At 44.5% G+C, this 23,312-nt stretch overlaps 1 protein-coding gene across 1 annotated transcript in view; it reads left to right on the forward strand.

The window, feature by feature from the left end:
- The window catches only part of LOC147888460 (ferredoxin-dependent glutamate synthase, chloroplastic-like), a 68,916-nt gene that overhangs the window by 23,947 nt on the left and 21,657 nt on the right, over positions 1–23,312 (forward strand). Inside the window, exons 6-16 of the mRNA XM_087392275.1 lie at positions 2,214–2,284; positions 6,239–6,335; positions 6,650–6,742; positions 7,152–7,297; positions 14,089–14,248; positions 14,403–14,513; positions 14,968–15,183; positions 15,522–15,679; positions 18,183–18,312; positions 18,534–18,592; positions 19,270–19,375. Coding sequence (XP_087248401.1) covers positions 2,214–2,284; positions 6,239–6,335; positions 6,650–6,742; positions 7,152–7,297; positions 14,089–14,248; positions 14,403–14,513; positions 14,968–15,183; positions 15,522–15,679; positions 18,183–18,312; positions 18,534–18,592; positions 19,270–19,375 — 1,347 coding nt within the window. The remainder of the gene's footprint in view (positions 1–2,213; positions 2,285–6,238; positions 6,336–6,649; positions 6,743–7,151; positions 7,298–14,088; positions 14,249–14,402; positions 14,514–14,967; positions 15,184–15,521; positions 15,680–18,182; positions 18,313–18,533; positions 18,593–19,269; positions 19,376–23,312) is intronic.

The following is a 23,312-nucleotide window of genomic DNA, read 5'->3' on the forward strand; positions in this document are numbered from 1 at the left end:
TTTGGCCATATCTGCAAAAATCTGGGCCTTGGAGCAGTTCTGATGCAGGAAGGGTGGGTTGTTGCCTATGAGAGTAGAATCTTGCAAGATGGTGATAAATATTTGGGGATTATGAGAAAGAGATGTTGGCTGTAATTCATGCTCTTTCTATTTGGAAACGTTATTTGCTTGGCCTGGAAGGCTCCTAGAAGAAGTGTGAATCAGATTTGGGCATCTATGAAGGTACGAACAGCAGGCATGCAGGAAAAACGAACTGATCTAGAGGCTCTTGGCACATAAAGAAAAATCGTTTTTGAGCTTCTGCCAGCCCACCTACAGCCCACAGACTGCCTTAGTAGTCGAAAATCAGCGAGTCGATGTGATAGAATAGCCCTGGAGCACTTTCTCAGCCTGTGACTTTCAAGTTTTTGCCTTGTCCCTCAAGTCAGCTTGCCAAACGTAGTTCTGGAGCTATTTTTAGTTAAAGGGATTTTTACCCGGCCCATGGTATTAATTGCACTGAAGTTTCCTTTGAACTGTTTTAATCAGTTGGAAGCTAGGGCATGCACTGTAAATTCCTAAAGCTTAGAAATTCACATGCCCGTGATAGGAGGTGTCCATGATAATTCCAGCATGAACATCACCTTCCCTCCCCGATCCAATATATGAATTTATCTTTAAGCTTTAGAAGTCAACTGCCCACTAGGGTGATGTGCGTACAAGCTTTCGTGGGCTGCTTCACAATAATCCCTACAAGAACTTGTGAGCAGCCACAATTGTAAAAGCACTCATGACTCCGATCTTGCAGGATCCCTTCGATCTTGCTTCTAGGTAGAGCGCAAGCATAGATGATGTCAAGCTAGATGGCTATTAAAGCAGCCACATGTCAACAAAATTCTGAATTTGTACAATTGGATATATTTTAGTCTTACAAAGGTATATATGTAACTAGTCACATGTCAAGTCTATCGGCCATTCATCAGAAGCCCAATGGGTAGTCTAGATATGCATGGTGGTAATGTTGACCCTTAATATGATAAGCTCGAGAGCTGTCCACAGCCTGAATTTGAAGCATGCTCCATCTTTATGAGTGAGGCAACCATCTAGGTCACTGCCCTTGGTGCCCTTGGGTATGTGCGAGAATCCTAAGGGCATGTCTCTAGAGCTGTAGTGCTTCTTTGCAGCTCTCAAGGCAATGTTGTATGGCCACTAGTGGATGACTTCCATTTTCTCCATTTATGCAAAGGTGAGGGTTGATAGGTTGCTGACGCCACCCATAAACGGGATGAGATGCGTTGTGGAATGGCTGGTTCATCGGCTGAGTAGGGGGGATCTGATAGTAGACATGCTCTCGAGGACATCGTTCTCTTGGGAGGGTGTTCAATCTAAGCAAGCAATTGGCAAGCGCTTGCAAATCTGATGCTCAATGAAAATTGTAGACTAGTCTCTTGAATTGGCCGATACGACTTGTGTTGAAGCATTAGTAGGTGGCAACATAACAAGCCATTGCAAACTACTCTTGGTTATTTATCAAAGCTATATCTAGATGCAAGGGAGAGTGTGGTAGTGGTCCAATAGAGAAGCATACATCAAGAATCGTAGCAACTTGCTACCATGCAAAAATGGTAGTAGCTTTGTTAAAGCTTAGGTAATCCAAGGTTAGATTTTGAGTTTATTTTTCCTAGAAAAAGCACGTATGCATGCATCGCAGACGTTTGCACAACCCGCAACCATGCTAGACATTTATATATGTATCTATATATACGTATTTGTCATTGCGAAAAAGACCAAGCTTACATAAATACGCATCTATATCTACATCATTACAAAAAAGGCCAAGCTTACATAAATATGCATTTATATATGTGTTTGTTTATCTATCAATCTACGTTTCTTTATTTCTTTGCTCATATATATTTGTGTAGCATGCTCTTTCACAATCATTTTTAGTTTTCTAATGTATTCTTTCTAGCTTTCACAATTATTTTTAGTTTTCTAAGAACATCAATACCTTGACAATACTAAGAGGGGATGGAATGTTTGAAGTATCCAAACTATGTTATTTTCTTGGGGTTCTTTCTGGGAGGCTTTGTACTAGTGGCAACATGTCGATAAGCTAAACATATCATGCTAAGGTTGAGCAATGCTTATATGTGTTTCTATTTTACATTTATTTACATATGTTTCAAAAATTTCACTATTGAAGTGACGATGTTGTGCACTTGATGTCTCAGGTGGTCGATTTTTATGACTACTACAAAGGACAAATGGAGCCTTGGGATGGACCAGCTTTGTTACTTTTTAGGTGGGAAACTCTCTTGAAAAGTACAAACCATACAGCATTGGGACAACCTCTTGGCCACATGCCTGTCTGAATTTGAAAGCAGAACTTTGTTAGAAAGGAAGTTTTTTTGGTGGAGTTGTATTAAATTTTCATAATGTTTATTTCAGCAAAGTCACATTTTTGGTCTTGCGCTTGATGGGATAGTGTCATGTGTCATTTTACAGGTTTTACATGTGATTATATTAGGTGTGATGCTGACCCAGCCTCATAGTTTTGTGTGACTATGGCGTGTGGATCGATTGGGCACAAGGCTAATGGACTACTAATTGGCCTCGTTAAGCTTGCATGCATTGCTTGGCTCTTTTATTCACACATGTTCTGTGTAAGGTTCCAACTGCTTTAAGGAGCTTGGTGTGGATCCATGTCATACCGAATGCCTCTTTTATTTGAGCAATGAGAGTTTAAAATTATCTCATGCTAGTCTTTTATTTTAAATGAATGTTTTTTTGAAGTAACCTAAAATAGCTTGTTAGGAACCATCCCAATTGCTTTTTAAAGAGCATTACTATGGATACTGATTGTGATTTCAGCAGGGCCTGGCATTACCTTTCCGTCCATAGGGGAGCTAGATAGTGCTCTTTATTGGGTGAGTTGTGCTGGAAACATTGATAGCTAGAATTTGGCTATAGTTAGTTTGAGATATAGACAATAGTATTTTACGAGAGTCATGACTCTTCTTTCGCTTTTCAATTTGCAATGCCAAATTAATTTTGGACAATAGATAGTAGAATGGTGAAGATGAACATTTTTTGCCTCATGAAATATGACTTGATCCGAGCACTCTTGAAACCTCTAACCTGCAAGCAAACACAAGAACACACGAAACATGAGGAATCTGAGTAGGTTGCTCACCACCCAACCATGACATCTTCGGGATAAGATCTCGAATCGTGAGATGTCCCCTCGGAGCCACGAGCTGAGCTATTGGCACGAACTCCCAACTAGATCCTGACCAGCCTGGTGTCGCCCAAAGGCCTTGGATCTGCTACTGAGCCTTGGGCTACGCTAGGATGTAGCATGCGTCTGCGACTCAATCCAGGATCAGACCTAGCACTAGGGAAATAAACTTGCTCCCCTTGGCTCTCTGAAGACGGAACCATTGGGCCCCCTTTCTACGCTCAGGCCCAAATTCCCAAAAATAGTGGAGACCTCTATCTGGTTTGTACCCTTGCCACTCATCCCGAGAATGAAGCCTGCCTAGCCCTAAGCCTCCCCAGGCTACTTGAGTTAGTCTTGTGTACCACAATACACATCAGATACCAATTGGCTAGGGAGGCTTGACTCTCGGGTTGGGTGGCAAGGGTACGAGCCAAATAGAGGTCTCCGCTATTTTTGGCGCATTGGGCCCGAGCCTATAAAGGGGGCTTAGAGGTTTAGTCTTCAGAGAGCCAAGGGGAGCAAGTCTAGTTTCCTAGTGCTAGGTCTGATTTTGGATCGGACGCGTGCCTGCGTCCTAGCGTAGCCCAAGGTCAGCAACAGATTCAAGGCCTCTGGGCGCCACCTGATGGTATGGGACACCAGGCTGGTTAGGATCTGGTTGGGATTTCGTGCTAGTAGCTCAGCTCGTGGCTCGGAAGGGACATCTCACGATTTGGGATCTTATCCCGTAGATGTCATCGTTGGGTGGTGAGCAGCGTGCTCATATTCCTCATGTTTCATGTGTTCTTGCAGGTCAGGGGTTTCAGGAGAGCTGGTGTCGTGTCAAAATAGATGGAACGAAAGATGAGCAAGTCAAAGGTAGTAAACACGAAACCCTTATATGCATGACTTTGGACATGAATGAGCCTCGGTCTTTTAAAGCAGGAGAAAATTCAAAGCAATGGATGCCATCCAAAATTGAGAATGATGTCATTGTGAAGGGATGCTTGGGTACTTGTGGACTTACCAACAGTTACAAATTCTTGGATGCAAGTGGATTTACAGGATTTACATTGGACTTGCCAGCAGTTACAGATTGTTGGCTGTAAGTGGATTACAGGATAAAGTACACAGCAGATGATGGCATAGATAAGTATAAAGCAAGACTTGTTTCTAAAGTATAGAGCAAGACTCCTTTCGGACCTTTGATCTGTGGCTAACTAAGTACAACAGTGGGAAAATATTGATAGTGATAGCAGCACAGCACAGCTGGATGCTTCACCAAATGGATGTCATGATGAGTATGGAAGGAGTCTCTCATTTTGAGAGCACTCATGAAGTACTTAGGCTTGCCTCGACAACCTTTGATGATGTGATGACTCTTCTTCTCGAAAAAGATCGCCGGAACAAAGAATCTCCGCTTTTTACATCAGGCACTGAAGAGGCTCTTGCCTCCACCAGCAAATGGAAAGCCCATAAGAACATCACGTGCAGCCTTTGATGCTAGTTTGGCCTGATGGTTAGCTTTTGGATGCTGCCTTTCATCCTTTTGTTTCTACTGCTCTATCTGTTCAGCTCTCAAATTTGCTAATTTTGGCTTTTCTCTCTTCAGCGATTTACCAAACAAGAACCTTCGAATTTGCACGTTGAAATCAAAAGGAAAATGAAAAATTCTCAAACAGATTCAGTTCTCATCACGATATTCACTCCATACATAATTGTCAAAAACCTTCCTCAAATTTTTGACTGAAGAGCTCTATCTTGTGCATAAGGAGACGGAGTATTTTGTGCACACAAGGATCTTTCAGTATAACCTCAACACTAGCAGCATCCAACATTGTGATAAGTTCTTTCAACTTTGGGATTGTCTCCAATGTGGTGCTTTTTTTATAAAATTGCCTTGATATTCCAATGACTATAGATCTATAGCTTTTGTATGCATGTCCTATAGGATAGTCTTGCATTTAATGCATGGTCACTCAAAACCAAAAGACTCAGTCTTAAACTGATGTAAGGCCAACTATATATATGTGTGTATGTTTTATCTAGGCTACGATATAGGTACTCTCTAAATAAATGGAGCTGCTTTTGCACTCCTTGGGAGCTGCCCTGCGCCCTCCCTAAGCTGATGTACTAGATGGCTTTCATGTTGTCCCATAGACCTCTTGGTCTCCCGTGGACGTTGATAGACTTTCTTTCTTTCTTTCTTTCATGATTTTCAAATGTAATGCTCAACTTATGAGTTGATTGTTCGATAGCCCTTTGAATTGAGTTGATATACAAATTACATGTTGCAATATTAGGCCGACATGGCAGCTATTGCCATGTGTCACTAGGAAGTGCATCCTAGAGCAGGGGGTTTGACTTCAGCATTCTAGCATTTACAAGTTTAAGCATTCTTCTTTCTTGTTTGTGTTCTACTAGTTTTAGGGTTTTCTAAGATCCTAATATCATTGGTAATATAAAAAGTATGAATTCCATGTTATGTTTTCATTCTAGCATTTTCAAGTTAAGCATTCTTCTTTCTTGTTTGTGTTCTACTAGTTTTAGGGTTTCATGTTCTAAGGTCCTAATACTTTAGTCAGGCTAATATCATTGCTACCCCTGCTCAGAACATTAAACAAGCGGTGCTGCCATTACAATTCTTTCTTATTGTTGTTGTTCTCACCTATTGTTTGTGTTCCCAGTATTTTCTGAGAAGTATCGTTGTTTAACCCTTAACTGGACCATACAAATTGAACAATTATACTGTGTATCAGACTCTCAAAATTTTTTTTCTGTTTATATACACTGTATGCATGATATACATTGATTCTGTACATGATTTTCATTGTAGCATTTTGCATTTGAATATTCCTACGGGTTATTTGGGGAGATACATATTTCTGGTTAGCCTTAGAATCTTTGGATATTTGTAAATTATGACGACTGTCTCTAAGGTATTTACTTTTTGATGGAGTGTTCATTTTCTTTTTTTTTTGGTCATTGTAATTCGTTTAGACTTGTGCAAAAGCTTTACTAACGTGTATGGCCTGTTGCTTTCTTTGCTATGTGTAGTGATGGAAAAACTGTTGGAGCTTGTCTTGATCGCAATGGGCTTCGGCCTGCTAGATTTTGGCAAACAGCAGATGACATGTTATATGTGGCATCTGAGGTTGGTCCCGTTTTGTTTTTTCACATGTTCACAGCCCCGCCCCTGACTCCAGGTCTTTTCTCGGCATGAATACTGCAATGATGCACATGGGAAATATCATTGCAACTCTCTAAGTATGCATGCAAGTTCTGTGGAGATACCGTGATTCGCTCTCTGAAACTATTTCTAATGCAATGGGTTTGTTGAGCTGGATACACTTCAATGATTACATTTTTGTTTGGTTTCAGCTCTGAGGCATGTCCCTTTACACACTGTTGTCTGTTGGACAAACTCAGAATGTAGATGCATAATGATCATGGTGTGTGAATTGGCAGGTTGGAGTGCTGAACATGGATGAGTCAAAAGTTATAAGCAAGGGGAGGTTGGGTCCAGGAATGATGATTGCAGTAGATCTTGAAACTGGACAAGTAATCTCAGAACACTATCTTCTGAATTATTGTTTTTTGCATATCCATTAATTTCTAAAAGTTTGTATCATGCTTTGTTTTATTTTTCCTTTACAATAACTCCAGATGACAATGCTGAAGTCTTGTTGAATTCTTGTCAACTCTGGTAGCATCCTATTCTTTCTCCTCTGATACCAAAACCAGCCTTGTTATGAGATAATGTCGTGTAGTAAAACGTGCAGGGGTCTGAATAGTAGCAGACAACTGTCTGCAGGCCTTAGTTGCAAGAACAATTTGTATGTTTAGTACAAAAGATACTAACATCTATTTAGTGACAAGGCAAGATTGAACAGATGCTCCTCATCTGCTCATGAAGCAATTGTGCATAATAATCCAAGTGCTTTACACAAGCTTCACAATGTCTGGACAGGTTTTTGAAAATACTGAAGTAAAAAAGCGTATTGCAAATGCCAAGCCTTACAAACAGTGGCTGACCGAAAGAAGCCGCCCTTTGCAACGTGCAAAGTTCTCTGGCACTAATCATTGGGACAGTGACAAAGTTTTAAAGCTCCAGCAGTAAGTATTTTGTTGTTGATGTTCGCCTTAGCATATGGCAGGAATTTATGAAGAATATTGTTTGTGTGTGTGCTCATGCAATGAGTCGGGCACATGATAGTTGCAATTTGACAGAACAATGATCTGGCAAAGTGCCTGTCACAGGTGGTGATGTTGCCACTTTCCTGTGTGAAGTTAGTAGTTTTAAAAGGAGTTACCCTTTGTTCTATATGTACTGAAGTTTCTACATAAGTGTAAGGTCTGCTATGATGCCACTTTCCTGTGTGAAGTTAGTAGTTTTTTAAGGATAATAGGTTCTACGTAGCGTAAGGTCTGCTATGATAATAGTTGCCACTTTCCTGCTTACTATTTGTGTGTAAGGTCTGTGATGATAATAGTTGGAATTCGCCTTTGTATAATCCTTTTACTGTCCACATTCATGAAAGAAACAACAAAACTGTCACTATGTGAAGTAGCAGATAACATTGCTATCATATCAATCTGCCTTTTGCTTGCACAGGCTCAAAGATTTCGGTCAAGGTGAAGCTTGATAACCTTCCATCTTGGCCAGAAAGGCTCATGGACATTAATGTTCTTCAATCGTAAGCATTTTTGCAAGAGGTTAGAAAGAAAGAAAGAAATAGAGAAAGAAAATTTATTAGAGTCTTCCGAAGACCGATGGGTCTATGAGACTGAAAGAAAACCTGAAACAAATCACAGTAAGGGTGGAGCTACTGAAACGAGCGTCATCACCCGTGCTGAACCCTAAGTCTGATCATACATAATCAAATACATCTGGATGTAACAATGAAAAGAAAAGAAAAGGACTGGAGCGGAGCGGAATCCTCCGTATGTCAGGTCGCCTTGGTTGGTGCATAGCCAGTGATGGGACGCTGGCGCCCGTCAAGGTGTGCCGTGCGTCTCGGTCTCCTAGACGAGGCTCGATACAAGACCAGAGCCACCGTGACTCCCATGGGATGTATCCCCGGTCTAAACAATGACAGGAGGTCCCCCAGAGTGATCTGTGTTCCCCCTCGATGTCTCGTGTGTCGTGTTGCGGTCGTCGGGTCAGGGTCTCTGTCACGTCTGCGGCTAGAGACTAGACGATCAATGTCACTCGATGGGTAGAACTCTGTGATCCTGCTCTGAGAGGTGTCTGATGATGTGGCCAAGCCTCGTCGCTTGAGTAAGTACTCTCTGCGTCGGACCCCTCGTGAATAAAGGCCGCGAGGCATCTCTGATCTGGGTAGGCGAGGAATCTGGAAAGGAGCTCGGAGCCGTCTCTGAAGAGGCAGTGGTAGCAACCTCGGATCTCGTAGTACACTGGGCACCTAAAAATAAAATGCTCCTCCGACTCAACCTCTTGACAGTTGCACAGATGCTCCTTAGGAACTCTGCTCTGCCGCTCTCTATGCGGAGGCGGTGTGATGATACCCGAAACTGTCCGATGGAGATCCGTAGTGAGTGAGGCATATGAAGCTCAGTGTACCCCGGTGGTGTGATGAATCCCTCCTCCGAAATACGAAGATAGTAATCTCTGTAGAAACTTAGCTTGAGTGGGAGCTCCCTCGGCTCCAACCAGGTCCTAAAGGTGTGTAGCTGCAGGAGATCCTCTCGAATGACATGGTTGGTGTGTGGCCCAATCGGGATGGTGGGTGGGAGTATCGGAGGGGCATCTAAACTGTAGTGAAAAGGAGGTATCCTATCGATGTGGAATCATAGTCTCACAAACCATGTGTGAGTCCGTGCATACCAGCATCGCTCGTCTCCCTCTGCTGCCAACCTCATGGAGGAATCGAGAGCCAACCATGGCAACCTCTATTTCCCTGATGTGCAGTCCCCATATGATCTAACCCGGTGTAGACCACTGGGTAGATATGTGATGGTCTGAAAGGATGCATCTAGCTGGAGTGGAGAAGCACCAAACTTGGCCTGAATCATGTGATGTAGTACAGACGGTTTCCCCCGGATCATCCGTGAGAGCATGAGGATCTGCAGGCGCTCCACTCGTGTCCACTCTATCTCTGACATGTCAGGCCCCTAACAAGGGCTGCCATACATACCGGCTTGTCGGACCAAGGAGTCACAGAGAAGAGCCTTGGTCCGAGGGTCTTGGAATTGGGAGTGAAAGCATTGTCTCTCTAGCCGAGCCAGTGAGGCGTATCCCCTGCTCTGTCTGGCCTGCATCGCTGGTCTCCTCGTGAAGATCGGGCCGGAGAAGATGACCCCCAAGTAAGTGTATGAGGATACAATCTCAATTGGTGGCCCATCGAAAGTATAATTTTTGGAGAGGAAGTGTGCCAACTCTCCCCCCACATAAATTTGTGGTTATATGCTAATCGCAAAGTACTACATGCTAAGTTCAGATAGCTATGTGCAAAATGCAAAGTGCTATGTGCCAAATTCAAAATGCTTTGTGATAAATTCTGAATGTTGAGCCATCAATGGCTGTAAGTTCAACTTCTCCTGTACCACGAACTGAATAGGAGGAGTTGTTGGCACATGTGACCTTTTTACCAACGGGTGGTGGATGCAAAGATGTGAAAAGACACTTCCTGGAAGTGATATGCTTTGAGGCACCGCTGTCAAAATACCATGTATTTTGTGTCTTATTGACACTGAAAGCTGATGCATCCTTGGAAGAATCATAACTGCATGTCAGAAAAGCATAAGAGTCATCATTACAAGTGGCTGTACTATCCGGAGCAGCCAACTGAGAGTCTGAAATGCAAGACAAGAAGGCATAGTCGTGCTCCACAAAGTTGGCTGTAGCTTGCTCATCGGCAAGTGAGGAACCGGTCCCTCTGAACGCCCCCATAAAAGTCTCAAGCTCATCGATGTAGAGGCCAAACAGGGTCGGTGATAAGGGACAACCTTGTTTGACCCCTCTGGTACTTAGGATCTCATCTGTCGAACCTACGCTTGTGTGAACTCGGCCTGAGACTCTCTCATATAGTGCCATGATTGCCTAGATGATCTCCTGATCAAATCCCAGTGTCTGTAGGCGTGTGATGAGACAAGCTCGAGATACTGTGTCAAAGGCTTTGCAGAATTCCACAAAGCAACAATACACCTCTCCTTCCGTGATCTGGCCTCCTCAATGACACTCCTGAGTGTGAGTATGTGATCCATAGTCCCATGGTCTCGCTTGAAATCAGCCTGACCCTCTGCTCTGAGCCCTCTCATCTGTGTGAATAGGCTGACCGATGCATCCAATACAGCTGCATAGATCTTGGACATCACATGTCCAATCATGATAGTCCTGTAGTTACTCGGGTCCATGGGATCCGCTACCTTGTGGATGGGGGTGATGGTGTTGAGTGTCTAGGTGCGGGGGAAGCCAAGGCAAACAACGTTATTGAATAGCTTTGCTAGGATCGGGGCTAACGTGTCAATCCCATATGCGATAAACTCAGTGCATAGGCCCTCGTGATCCTTTGCTTGACCATTGTGCAGTTTCAATGTCGCGTCCTTGACTCCCCCTCTGGTGAACAACGTGCAAGTGGTGGGGCGAGGTGTGTGTATGAGATCTGGAGTGGGCTGGTGTGGGACATCATAAAGATGGTGTGCATACGTGTGCGAGACTCTCGTGTCGGTGAGGGGTGATGGGGACCTATGCTCAAGGAATCTCCGCAAAAAATCCTTAGAGTTGCTGCTATACAAGATGTGCATCAGCTCCTCCTCATTTTGATGAAGAAATGGCTGCTTCTTTCGACGTATGAGCCGTCGGTACTTGCATACCGTGTCTGGTGTGTTTGGGAGGTAACATCTGGTTTCAAATTGGAGCTGTCGGCGATAAGCCTTGCACTCCGCATCGTACCAATTGTTGCAGGATACAGAACCAAGAGGTAGGTGTCGTGCTTCCTATGTGGTGTGTGGTGTGGCTAAGCGTGGGGTGGCGATAGTGAAGAATAGGTTTGTGTGATCAGCTCCTAGAGGGAGTGGTGCTACGGTGAAGTCGGTGATACATGAAGTGAAGGTAGGGGATTCCGTAATGTAATCTACTACACTAGTGCCCCCCCGTATGTGAAGCAAGTAAAACCACTTGAGGAGGGCCATAGGTCGAGCCCATTGTAGATGATGAGATCATGCATCTTGCCCAGATTAAGGAGCGCGTGTCCATATGGTGTAATAGGCCCGTGTCGGTCCGATGAGATCTTGGTCATACCTACTCCGTCTAGGTCCATGTCTGGTAGCATGATAGAGTCGTCTCGGAAGTCCAAAAGTTGGTGCCTGGCGCGTGCTCGTCTTGGCGTTGAAGTCACCAACGAGGAGAACTTTCCCACGGGCTGAAAGGTCTGGGATATACTGATGTAAGGGTGCATATGGCGATGTTTCACCCTCCTCTCGTGCCACTCTGGCGAAGTGGGATGTGTCTGGCTGGAAGTAGCATATTGCTATGAAAAGGTCACGAGTGTCTGTGCGTCGGATCCGGATCCACATGAATCGGGAGTGTGCGTCCTTCCTCTCAATGGAGATGGACCCCAAAGAGGGAAGACCTGTACAATACTGCGACCCCGCCTGATCCTCGGACTCCTCCTGTATCCCTCGTCTCATCCTTGAAGGCTGACTCCCATGTGTAGCCACTGGCTATTGGTAGTGGACGCTCTGGGCTCTGGTGTGTCTCCGTGTAAAAGACTATGTCTCGTCCTGTATAAGACTCCGAGAAGTTCCCTGGGTCTGACCATAAGGTACCATTACAATTCCAAATGGTGCAGTTTAGGGTCTCAAAAACTTGAGTCTCATAGGCCCCGTCCCCCTAGGAGGTATGGGTGGGAGGCCGACGGTTGTCGGTCAGCAACCTACCATCTCGGACCACGGCCCATTTTCCCTCCTTGCGGGCAACATCCCACTGATGCAGAAGAACTCGTCGCTCCTCAATCTGTAGTGGTGTCAAATCCTCGTCCATGGACAGGGTGGGATGCTCTCGTAGAGAGGCTTGGCGTCGGAGTGTCGCTAGTCGAGCATGTGAATCTCTGAAGCGAATGACTAGGGGCTGCTCTCGGTTGGGATCTCTCCCAACACGCCATGCTCCCTCTATGCCATGGTCGGGGACTCCCATGATTGTGGTCACAAAGGTGATCGCCTCCTCCATGGGTGTCATAGTGGTGTTGTTGCTGTCTCGCATGATCCCTCGTACCCGGATGTTGAGGGCCTTCGAAGCCCTCTGCTACTGCTCCTGTATGGCGGCTGAAATGGTTGCCTTTGTGGGCTCCCGTTTCGCCACGTCCACCCATCTAGTCGTCTTTGCTATAGCCGACTGTATCATGGCTATTTGTGCCTCCATCTCTGAGACTAGGGCCTCCAGGCGTTGCTCTGAGGGTCCCGAGCTCCTCTCGAAGTTGTGTGATGTCGTGTCTGAGCCCTGGATAAGGGTGCCCTACTCCTGTATAATGCGGACCTGATCCTGGGTGTATCGGGCCTGCTCCTGGGTGTAATGTGTCAGCTCTGCTGGACGGGCCCGGATGCTGTGTATCTCAGCCAATAGGGAGTCCCAAGCATCTGGCGGGGGCCTAAGATGTCCAGGTTCAGGTGGGAATTGGATCTCGAGAGGGGTTGGAATGAAGGTGGGCTGCTGAGGTTGTACGACAGCATGATCTAGGCAGGGGAGTGATATGTAGGAGTAGCGAGGCTGGATGAGGTGATGAAGGGTGGCTGACTGAGAGGTGGAGGTGATACGAGGGGAAAGTACTGTGGAGCCGTGGCTAGTGGGGCTAGTGGTGAGGCCACTGGAGAGGAGACTTGTGATGATGATGTAGGAGAGGGGGAGGAGAGAGGTGGCGTAGATGATGAGGTGGATGATGGTGGTGAAATAGTGGTGGTAACCATAGAGGTCGAGGATGTGGTGAGCGGCATGGGTTTTGGGTGGGCCCCTTTCTTCTAGGCCGCGGTGCTGTCCACTGTCAAACCGCTCCGGTTGCTGCGTTTGTTGAAGTCCTCCAGAGTGAGTTGCTTTTGTGTTTTCGCCTTGTCACCGTTCCCCTTCCTCATCTCCACGCGTATGCAGATTTGGATCGAAGGGTCTCCCGCCTAGTCTCCTGTCCTCACCCCTTCATTATGGGGGAAACAGTAGTGGGCAAAGAAGGGAGTGCAGGAGGTCGAAGCTGCTTCTCTTTCCCCCCCCCCCCCCCCCCCCCCCCCCCCCCCCCCCCCTTTTTTTTTAACATGCTGGTCTGCCAGATATTACTTTTCTTTCATGCTGGTCTGCCAGATATTGCTTGCAACAGGTGAGAGAGGTGGGTTGAATGATGTTTCAAGAAAAGCAGACTGCATCTGTCTTCATGCTCGATTCTGCCAGTCTCTTCTAAGGTCTAGTAGGTTTTATATATTAGTTTCATGATCCGATACCTTTGCTCTTGTACACTGCTAAAATGAGTTGGCTATATTATTCCTTTTTGTACACTGCTAAAATGGTTTGGTTTTCCCTTTTTGGATTGTTTTTTTCTTCTTTTTCTTTTTCTTTCGTTTTGTTACCTCTTTTTTCTTCTCTTTCGTTTTCTCTTTTATTTTCTGTGTAGATTTCTTAATTTTTACGATTGGATATATTCTAGTCATGCAAAGGTATATTTTTGGCTTTTCTTCATACGCAACTGAGGATGTGTTGTATACACAAGTTTTGTAATATACACACAGCCCAACAATGTTAATTGTCTTATGGCCTTTTTGTGATGTGACATGGTATTGCCATCATCCTTGCTTAGCTAATTTCTCGGGAATCACTTAAGTCAGGATATTTTCATTGGCCAGATCTTGTTATCTATATTTGGGTCTGTTTGTTGTTCCTCAATCAAATGTTGTGTTGATTCTCTCAGGGCCTTTGGCTATTCTTTAGAGGATGTACAGATGGTGATAGAAAGCATGGCTTCGCAAGGAAAGGAACCTACTTTTTGCATGGGAGATGACATCCCTTTAGCTGTGCTCTCGCAGAAACCACATATGTTGTACGATTACTTTAAGCAACGGTTTGCACAGGTAATTTGAAGTCTATGAAGCTAGAAATGTGAGTTTGAAGGTTATAGATAGACTAAGATAGTGTATCTTTGTTTTTAATGTAGTCTTAGTTACTTTTTGGTTTGAATTGAGGGGTCCAAAGTATCATGTTGTGCTTGCGGTTAAATTGTTGCAGGTGACCAATCCCGCCATCGACCCATTACGTGAGGGCCTGGTAATGTCTCTTGAAGTCAATCTTGGAAAGAGAGAGAACATTCTGGAAGCAGATGAAAAGAATGCAGATCAGGTGGGTGCCCTTTGATCTTTTGGAGACCCGTTCCTTTTTCCACGTGCCATCTCTGTATGCTAAGGCTCAATGATTCTTGCAGTCATGCTGTTACGTCTATAAATCTTCAACTATCATGGTAGACTCGGCCCGTCATCTTCCAAGACTTGTTAAAATTTCTTTATGAGGATGTTTTTGCGTGTGCTGTGTGGGCACACACATGTGTATGCGCGTGTGCCCCTGCATTTTATGCTCTTCCGGTGTTGTGATGGAGGTTGCTGTTCATGATGAAGTTATGGTTTGTAACCTTGGTAGTGACTATCTTGAAAGTGAAACGACTGCTCTCTGAGAGTTGGGGCAAGTTTTGTGAACTCATCCTTACTTGTTTCTACTCTCCGTCTGAAATCACAGGGCATGTTGATCTTTTTAATGTTTTTAATGGGAGAGTTTGATTATGTTTGTTGGTATTTTGAAGGTGACATTAACAAGCCCAATATTAAATGAAGGAGAATTGGACTCCTTGAAAGCAGACACAAAGCTTAAGCCTTGTAGGCTGCCGATTTTCTACGATGTTAGCAAAGGGGTTGAGGGATCACTTGAAAGGGCTCTAAACAAACTATGTGAAGCTGCTGATGAAGCTGTCCGTTCTGGATCCCAACTACTTATTCTCAGTGATCGAATTGAGGAATTGGTACTCTACCTCCTCCTGTGTATCATAAACCATAATTGTCTGAGGATGGCTTCTCGAATATACAAGTTGTTTTAAGTGGACATACTTTTTCATGGTCCATATGCATTGTCTAAATTTCTTTGTTTGTTTTCCGCTTGGGGTTTCAAAACTTGCTTGTCAACAATTGTTTCCGTACGTAGAGTAGATAATTTCCAGCAGTTTGGGAAAGTTGTAGACCAAGATAGCTCTGTACAGTTTGGTGTGAACAGGTGCTTCCAGCTTATGAGTTCTGCACAGTTCAGATTCCGCTGTCCAATTGTTGAATGATATTTTCCTTCCTTTCTTGGTGGGATTGTAAGGTACCAACCAAACCAGCGATACCTGTACTTTTGGCAGTTGGAGCCGTACATCAGCATCTTATTCAGAATGGTCTACGCATGGCGGCATCTATAATTGCAGAAACAGCCCAGTGTTTTAGCACACATCACTTTGCTTGCCTCATTGGTTATGGTGCCAGGTTTGTGCATTTCCTTGTTGTAGCATTTGATGCTGCGCCTGTAGTTTCAGTTCTTGATGCCCCATGTGTGTGAAGTAGCTGGTCTAGTTACAAATGCGGGTCCTTATTTCCAATGCCATAACAGAGTGATTCTGTGGTTAGGTATACTATATTGATGAACACGGAGGTGATGTTGTATCATCTTATTTAATGGTGATTCATGTTTGTGAAAGATGATATAATACTATTTATCACTCCATCTGTCTGTGTGTATACTTTACTGCATGTTGTAAAGCCTGTTTGTTGCTGCACAAGCCTGTCTGTGTGTTGTATATCCTGTGGGAGAGATGGCATCGGTCTGGGATGGAGACTGGTGCAGTCAGTAGCGACTCTATGTAATAAGCAACTAAACAGCCAATACTCTCACATCAACCAACAGATTAGGAGCTAGAATGCTTCTACTCCTAAACAAAGGCACAGATTGGCCCCAAACCTTGGTGCCCCTTTCGGTATTTCTTTAATATTTGTAAAATCCTGTAAATGGGTCACACAACGGATACAATCTCTCTTGAATTCAGTGCATTCCACAACCCATTAGACATCAATGCCCCATGCATTGTCTCTGTTGTTCACTGCTCACACCAAGCATATCCTATGCTGGACTCTGCTTCAACCAGTCGCTGGCAAAAGGCATTTATTTCTGTCCAATTGTAGGCACACAGCCCGAAACTGTTACTAGCAGCCACACCTGGCCACATAGTCTTCCACAGCAGCTATAAGTGGCTACAAGGCCACTTAACTGCTTGGAGCAGAGAAATAAGGCATATATACACCGCCAACATCAAAGGAAGCTTTGAACAGAAGAATCAATTGCCCATGTGAGATCCCTCTGTGTTGAGCCAAGCTTCGAAATGCTCAGCCAGCTCCCAAAGTCAATTCGTGTCAACTTGAGGCCAGCCAGGCTCTCAGTGCCCAATTTGCTATGCCTATGTCCAGCTAGCTTCTCCCAAACCACCATTTCGATGCCTTGGACAGCCAGGCTCTCTCTGCCAATACCCTACAGCCCTTGGCAACGTCAAGTCAGCAACCATGCTTACCCTCCCCCATATGACAACGTACAAGTAGAGCTCTTTTGCAACCAGCATGCACCTCAAGGCCATGGCCATGCTATGGCCTTTTACCAGCCAAGCTCTCTATGAATGGACTTCATCAGCCCACGGGCCTCTTCCTTGGGATTGCCATCAGCCCACGTGGCCTCTTTACAGCCCCAATCAAGATCCTTGCTCCTGGCCAAGCAGCTGTATGATCGATGCAGTCGTGACCTCAGCTATTGGGAGAACGGCCTCACGGACAATAGCAGATCAATGACCAGCCAATGGCTCCCCAAGCAGCACACGGCTCCTACGATGCCAAAGATGCTCTTCTGCCTGTAGCCAGTGAGCTCTCTCTTGATGTCCGTCTCCCCGTCGTCCAGCCAAGCTTCTTTGTTGATCCTAGGTAGACTCATCCCGAACCCCTTGTAGCCACCCTCCCATGCATGCACGTATTGTGCTTGGGAATAGTAGGTGCCATGTGGCAGTCCATGGTCTAGTTGCCCTTGGCTCCTCTTGGACCACTCTATGAGTCTTCTAAGGACTTCAATTCAGCCCAAGGCACACTTAATGCCTTGGGGCCCTTTGCTTCACCTAGCAACCGTAGGCCTTGCCCTTTATTTTCCCAGGGTCCTGCCCACAGGCAAGCTCGCATGCAAGCACTAAATCTCATGCCCTCGTGACAACTAATGCAACAGGCAGATTCATGTCTGCAGTCATGGATGCTTGAAAACAAAGCTTGTACCTATCTTTTTCTCTACACATGATACCAGTAGCAATTACTAGGTCTGGCTGTTGTCACACCACATCTGCTGTAGCTTTATCATGGTGTTTTCGAAGGGTCCATAGGCTGTAGTCAGACTCTGGTGGATGCTGACATGATCATTATGTCATCATCATGATCATGTCCCCTTTGTTCACTCCATATATGTGGCGCTAGTCTATGCGGTGGTGTGAACAACCACCGCACCACCTATGCCCACCACCAACCTTCCCTCCCTCCCTCTCTATTTTTCTTCCTTACCTTTTCTTCGAGTAAAAAAACCTGTCAATTTGGAAGATGCAGTTTTTCAGCCTTAAGAAGGCCTACCACTAATCAGTCATTTCAGATTCTAAGTTATGTTTGAGTGATGTGTCACAAATGCTTTAGGATTTAGTATGCCACATTGTTATCTTTTGGAGCTTGGTTTGTAAGCCTCATTGCACTTGGTTGGTGGCTTATTTGCGGAATACACACTTCACTATAGTGGAGCCTTCATTTTACTTTACCTTGGAGATAATATCCTTCATGTTGTTAAAGTTAGTTTTACAAGAGCTCAATTTTTCTGTGATGTGTTTTCTTTTTACCTGTGCTGATTGCAACTTGAAGAATGATGGAAAATAAGGAGCTCGCAGCTCCCTAAAACAGTTCTATGGCTTGTGGACTGTTGCAGTGCAGTATGCCCATACTTGGCTCTTGAAACTTGTCGGCAGTGGCGCATCAGTACTAAAACCATTAGTCTTATGAAAAATGGTAAAATGCCCACTGTGACTATGGAACAGGCTCAAGTGAATTACTGCAAGGTGGCTTATCTACTTTCTCCTGCTTCTATTTATCGCAGAAAAGGTCTCTCTGTTCCTCTTTTTCAAATTGGTTTTCTGTTCCTGCTGTTTTCGCTAGAAGCCATCTTATACAGAAAAATACATGCTAGATCTAGCTTCCTAAATGCAATTATGCAATGCAGATGTAGTTAAGCTGATTTATCTTTCTGTCTCTTATACTTAAATTGTTGTTACATGTGCAGTCTGTGAACGCTGGGATTCTTAAGATTTTGTCAAAAATGGGCATTTCCCTGCTATCAAGGTAAAATTACAATGCGAACATTGATTTCCATCAATATGAATTTATTTTTAAACCCCCTTCAATCTGTTTTACTTAAACAGAGTTGAAATAGTGGGGAAAGGGATTAAAACATAGCCATGATTCACCCACGGCCTCTCTCATGAAAAGTTGGAATAAAGAGTCTGTGATTCAGATTGCCCCCTTGAGAACAGGTCGAGGGGTACCATATCATTACAGTATATATGACAGACATGTTGACATACAAACCCAAATCTTATGAAAAGTCTCATCCACTAATATGTAAAGTCCAGAAAGCATTTCCACCTGCATCATCCTCGTAAAGGGGAAGCGGTTGCACATGCTGGGCATTCAGGCTGTGTGGATGGGCATCTTAGAAAAGAAATTAGGATCCCTGGTTCTAGAAAGAAGATGAATGTTTCATAAATTTATTTTTATTCCGGGCTGCTAGCATGCAAAGTCCCAAAACCCTGGAACTTGTAAAGAGCTACAGGGGGCGAATGCTTGTTTGGCTTATAGAAAAGCTCTCTCAAGGTCATTTTGCAATGTGGGAGCTTTGTAAGTGTAGTGAAAGTGTGCAAGGCTTGGATTAGCTGTTTTAAAGCTGAAAAGAGCGACTTTGGAAAGACATGCTTCAAAGCTATTGAATGAAACTTTTTAACATGTTGCAATGCTTGCAGTTATTGTGGAGCACAGATCTTCGAAATCTATGGCTTGGGTGAAGACATTGTGAATACATCCTTTTGTGGAAGTGTATCACAGATGGGGGGCCTCAATCTTGATGAGGTAAAGCCTCCAGATGGGTGATTATGCTCAGTATATTCTTTCGATGTGTATATGTAAGGTTTTGTAGGTCTAGAAAGTTTGCATTTTTGCCATGTGCCTGATTTTTGTTGTGTGCTTGGAATCAAGAGGTCTTGACAGTGATATCATGTGTTCATGGCTTGCTGGGAAAGTGTTTCAAGTCATTAAATGCATAGTGATATCACATAGCTGAATCTGTCGTTTTTCCTAGTATTGAATTATCGATAATATGGCCTGAGAATGGATGTATGTCCTGGTCATTAGGGATTGTAACTAACATGATTTATTAATCTTATTGCACATTTGTGTTTCGTATAAATAAGTTTTTTTGTTTTCCAATTTTTTTTGAATAGAGCTGTGGATAAGAGTTCTGATGTTACATATATGTGTTGGCACAATGGACTCTTGGAGAGAGTGGACAGATTTTACATCGGCAAGCGGGCCTTGCATAGCGAGGGATCGACTGGCATTCTTCCCATCACGACAATTGTCTGATCACTCTCCCATTGTACTACATCTGGAACGGCCACTGCAGAGGCTTTCCTAGAAAATTTTGAATAAACCATAGTGCACCCTAGTCGGCTGGATCTGCGTGATCCAAAAAAGGGAGTGGAATTGGACGAAAATCCGCTAGTAGCACCTAATTATATTATTGGACACTGCCTACAAGATCTCAGCCAAGGTCTTCAACTTGAGGCTCTGTCACCATCTCCCCGACATCATCCAAGACACCCACATGTGTTGTTTACGGGAGGAGCTTCATGGACAACATCTTCCCTTTTTTGGAGGTGGTAGAATGGGCATGAGGGGAGGCCCAGCCTTTGGCTATCCTCTCGTTCTATTTCAAGGTCGTCATCTAGAAGACGGTGGACTAGGCTTTCTTGGAGGGTACCATGCGAAGGGTAGTGGATGCAGGGGATTTCTACCCTTTATGCAGGCAGTTCTAGGCAGGTTCTCGTTGGGGGGTACATAGGGGAGGCCTTCTCACTCTTCCGCTCAATGTGGCAGGGGTTTTCTCTAGCTCACTTCCTTTCCCACTTTGTAGTAGAGGCGTTGAGATATTTCCAGCAATCATGGGTGGCTGACCTGGTGGGAATGCACCTTTTGATTCAGTAATAGTTGCTGGATATCAAGAGTTCCTCAAGGATACAACCCTTTTTATGGAGGGAGGTTTCACTTTCCTTGAAGTATAGGGTTTGCACTGGAGACCAAAAGGTCTATGGGACAGCAAGAAATCCTCTAGTACATCTGCTTTAGGGAGGGCACATGGCAGCTCCCAAGGAGTGCAAAAGCAACCCACATTATTTAGAGTACCTACATAATAGTATGAAAGAGTAAACAGCCATACATCAGTTTATGACGGAGAGTCTTTTGGTTTTGATTTAAACTCTCTGATTAGGGCTACGCTTTCACGGTAAACTGCCTATTTTCCATCCTTTCTGGCAGCCCTGACTTTAGCTAATTCAGTTGCCTTATTCTTGAGTTGAGCTTGTTTAAGGTCCTCAGCTATCCATACTTTGGTACCCTTCAGCTTGTAAGATTGTTGAAGAAGCTTCATCCGCATATCTTTTGACTTTAGTGTAAGGATTGCATGACTTTTATAGTGCATAATAGGAGCTGACTTGGAGTCGTCATGATCCTGCTCATCATCATCCCCCCATTCAATGTTGGGCAGGCTTGCTTTGATCTTTGTCAATATTTCACTATATGTGTCCTCCTCTTTGTACCAATCTTCTAGGAGTCCCCCTATTCTAATCTTTAGCGCATTATCACATCTAGCTTCGTGTTCTTTAATCTTTGCTTGAATATCAGACTTACTTGCTTTGGTGTCCACTTCCACAATCACTTTCTTCTTAGCAGTTTGTACTTCAATGTGAACAAGATCTTTGACTGTAGAGACTAGTTGCGGGGTAGGGGGGAGTTCTTACAAGGTTTTACAGCCTCATCAATTACGGCCTGCTTACCAGGCCCTTCCAAAATGTGAAGTTGAGCCTTTACTTCTCCCAGTTCCAATCCTAGCTCTCTCTCCCTGCTGTAGATAAAAAATCTGATCCTGTTGCCCAAGGATGGGTCGTTTTGAGCCTTCTTGTTGGTAATTGCGTACAGAGAGGGTGTCATGGCTGCAACTGTAGAGTACTGAGTCCTGATGGAGGTTGAAGGAGTTGAGGGGTACTTGGAGGAGAGGGTAGGCTAGTCCATAATTGGCTGTCTGTTGACCCCCCTAGCTGAACTAAACCCCCAGGTTGAGTTGGGAGTTTAGCTCAACTCGGGGTTAGGGTTAGTTTGCTGTTGGCTGAAGCGAAGGGCTGACGGCGACGAGCTACTGACACTGATGAGAAGAGATGAAATGAGGGGCTGAGGTGGCGAGCTAATGTGTTGAGAGAAAGAGAGAAAGAAAGAAAGAACGAAAGAAAAAGAAAGTTTTTTAGAGTCTTCGGAAGGCCGATGAGTCTAAGTGACTTTTAGAAACGTGATACAACAAGTTGAAAGAGTGGAGCTACTAAACCGAGCAACACACCCATGCAAAGTGTTGAGCACCACATAGTCATAATATCATCAGTATTACATAGTCATAACATCAAGTTCATTATCATCATCATCATCATCATATCTAGTGCCAAGTCTTGACCTATATAACACAACTGGAGGCCTCGAGAGTAGAGGTGATGATGGACCCAGTGGAGGGTACGGCTGTGATGGTATGAGGTTAGAGATAGATAGCTGGCGGCTATTTGTGGTCCTTGGATGTGGGCTCGATGTGGCCTCCTGGCGAAGTATTACGACTGTCAAGGGCCACGGTAACCCATGGCAGTCGTGCCTCGATCCTGAACATAGAAGGGATGTCCCGAATTGTGATTTGTGCGTTCGGTCCCTGTTGTGTCATTGGCTCTGGTTCTCTACCTCACCGACTACTCGTGATGTGGTGATCGGTGTGATCTGGATGGAAGAACTCTATAATCACACTTTGAGATGAGTTGTCCAGTGCTTGTCTTTGCTCTCTAAGTAACTGCTCTTTGTGCCTAACTGCCTCATGGATAAGGTGGCCAGACATCTCTAATCTGGATAAGGTAGAGAACAGGAGAGGAGTCCGAAGTTGTCTTTGAAGAGACAATGGTAGCAGCCACGATTCTCGTAGTATACAGGGCATCTGAAGATGAAGTGCTCTTGTGACTTGATATATAGGATCACGGGTCAAGTGAAAATAGGGCTAGAGAAGAGAATTCTTAAGTAATTGTATGATGAAACAATCTCCACTGGCAATCCATCTGAAGTGAACCGCTCTCTATGCATAGCTGCTTGGGATATGTTGAAGATTATGACCTTGGTCTTACCAAGGTTGTCATCTGCATACAACAATCGAAACCAACGAGAGAACATCCAGGTGATTGGAGCGGGTGGTGTAGGGGAAGGCGTGAAGGGTGGCCTCATGTAGTGAACGAGTTATTAGAGCGGGGCGGTCCTCTTGTAGTGATATGCGATCAATGCATGTGAGTATTGTGGATAGGCATGTAGAATACTTGGGTGAGCTATTGTGGTCAAAGTGTATGTCATGGTAGTTGGTGTGAGTGGATTGGTGGTGTGGGTGTAATCGTGAGACGAGGGGTACAGATGCTAATGAAGAGGTAGGTGTGGTCTACCCCTAGAGGAGGCAGTGAAACGGAGAAGTCATTGATGCGAGATGTGAAGGTTGGGATCCCATGAGATAGTCAACTATAGTGGAGCCCCCCATGTGGGAAATAGATGAAACCACCTAAACAGGGCCATCGATTGAGACCTTTGTAAATAATAATTGTCATAAATCCTATCCATATTCAAAAGTGCATGTCCATACGATGTGATTGGGACCCGGCTATCAACAGAGACTCACATCATATGTGTATTGCCTAGGTCAATATCTGGTAGCCAGATAGCATCGTCT

Source organism: Dipteris shenzhenensis, chromosome 21, assembly GCF_047967505.1.
Source record: "Dipteris shenzhenensis isolate YYH24624 ecotype China chromosome 21, Dip_SZ_1.0, whole genome shotgun sequence".
Taxonomy (NCBI): Eukaryota; Viridiplantae; Streptophyta; class Polypodiopsida; order Gleicheniales; family Dipteridaceae; genus Dipteris; species Dipteris shenzhenensis.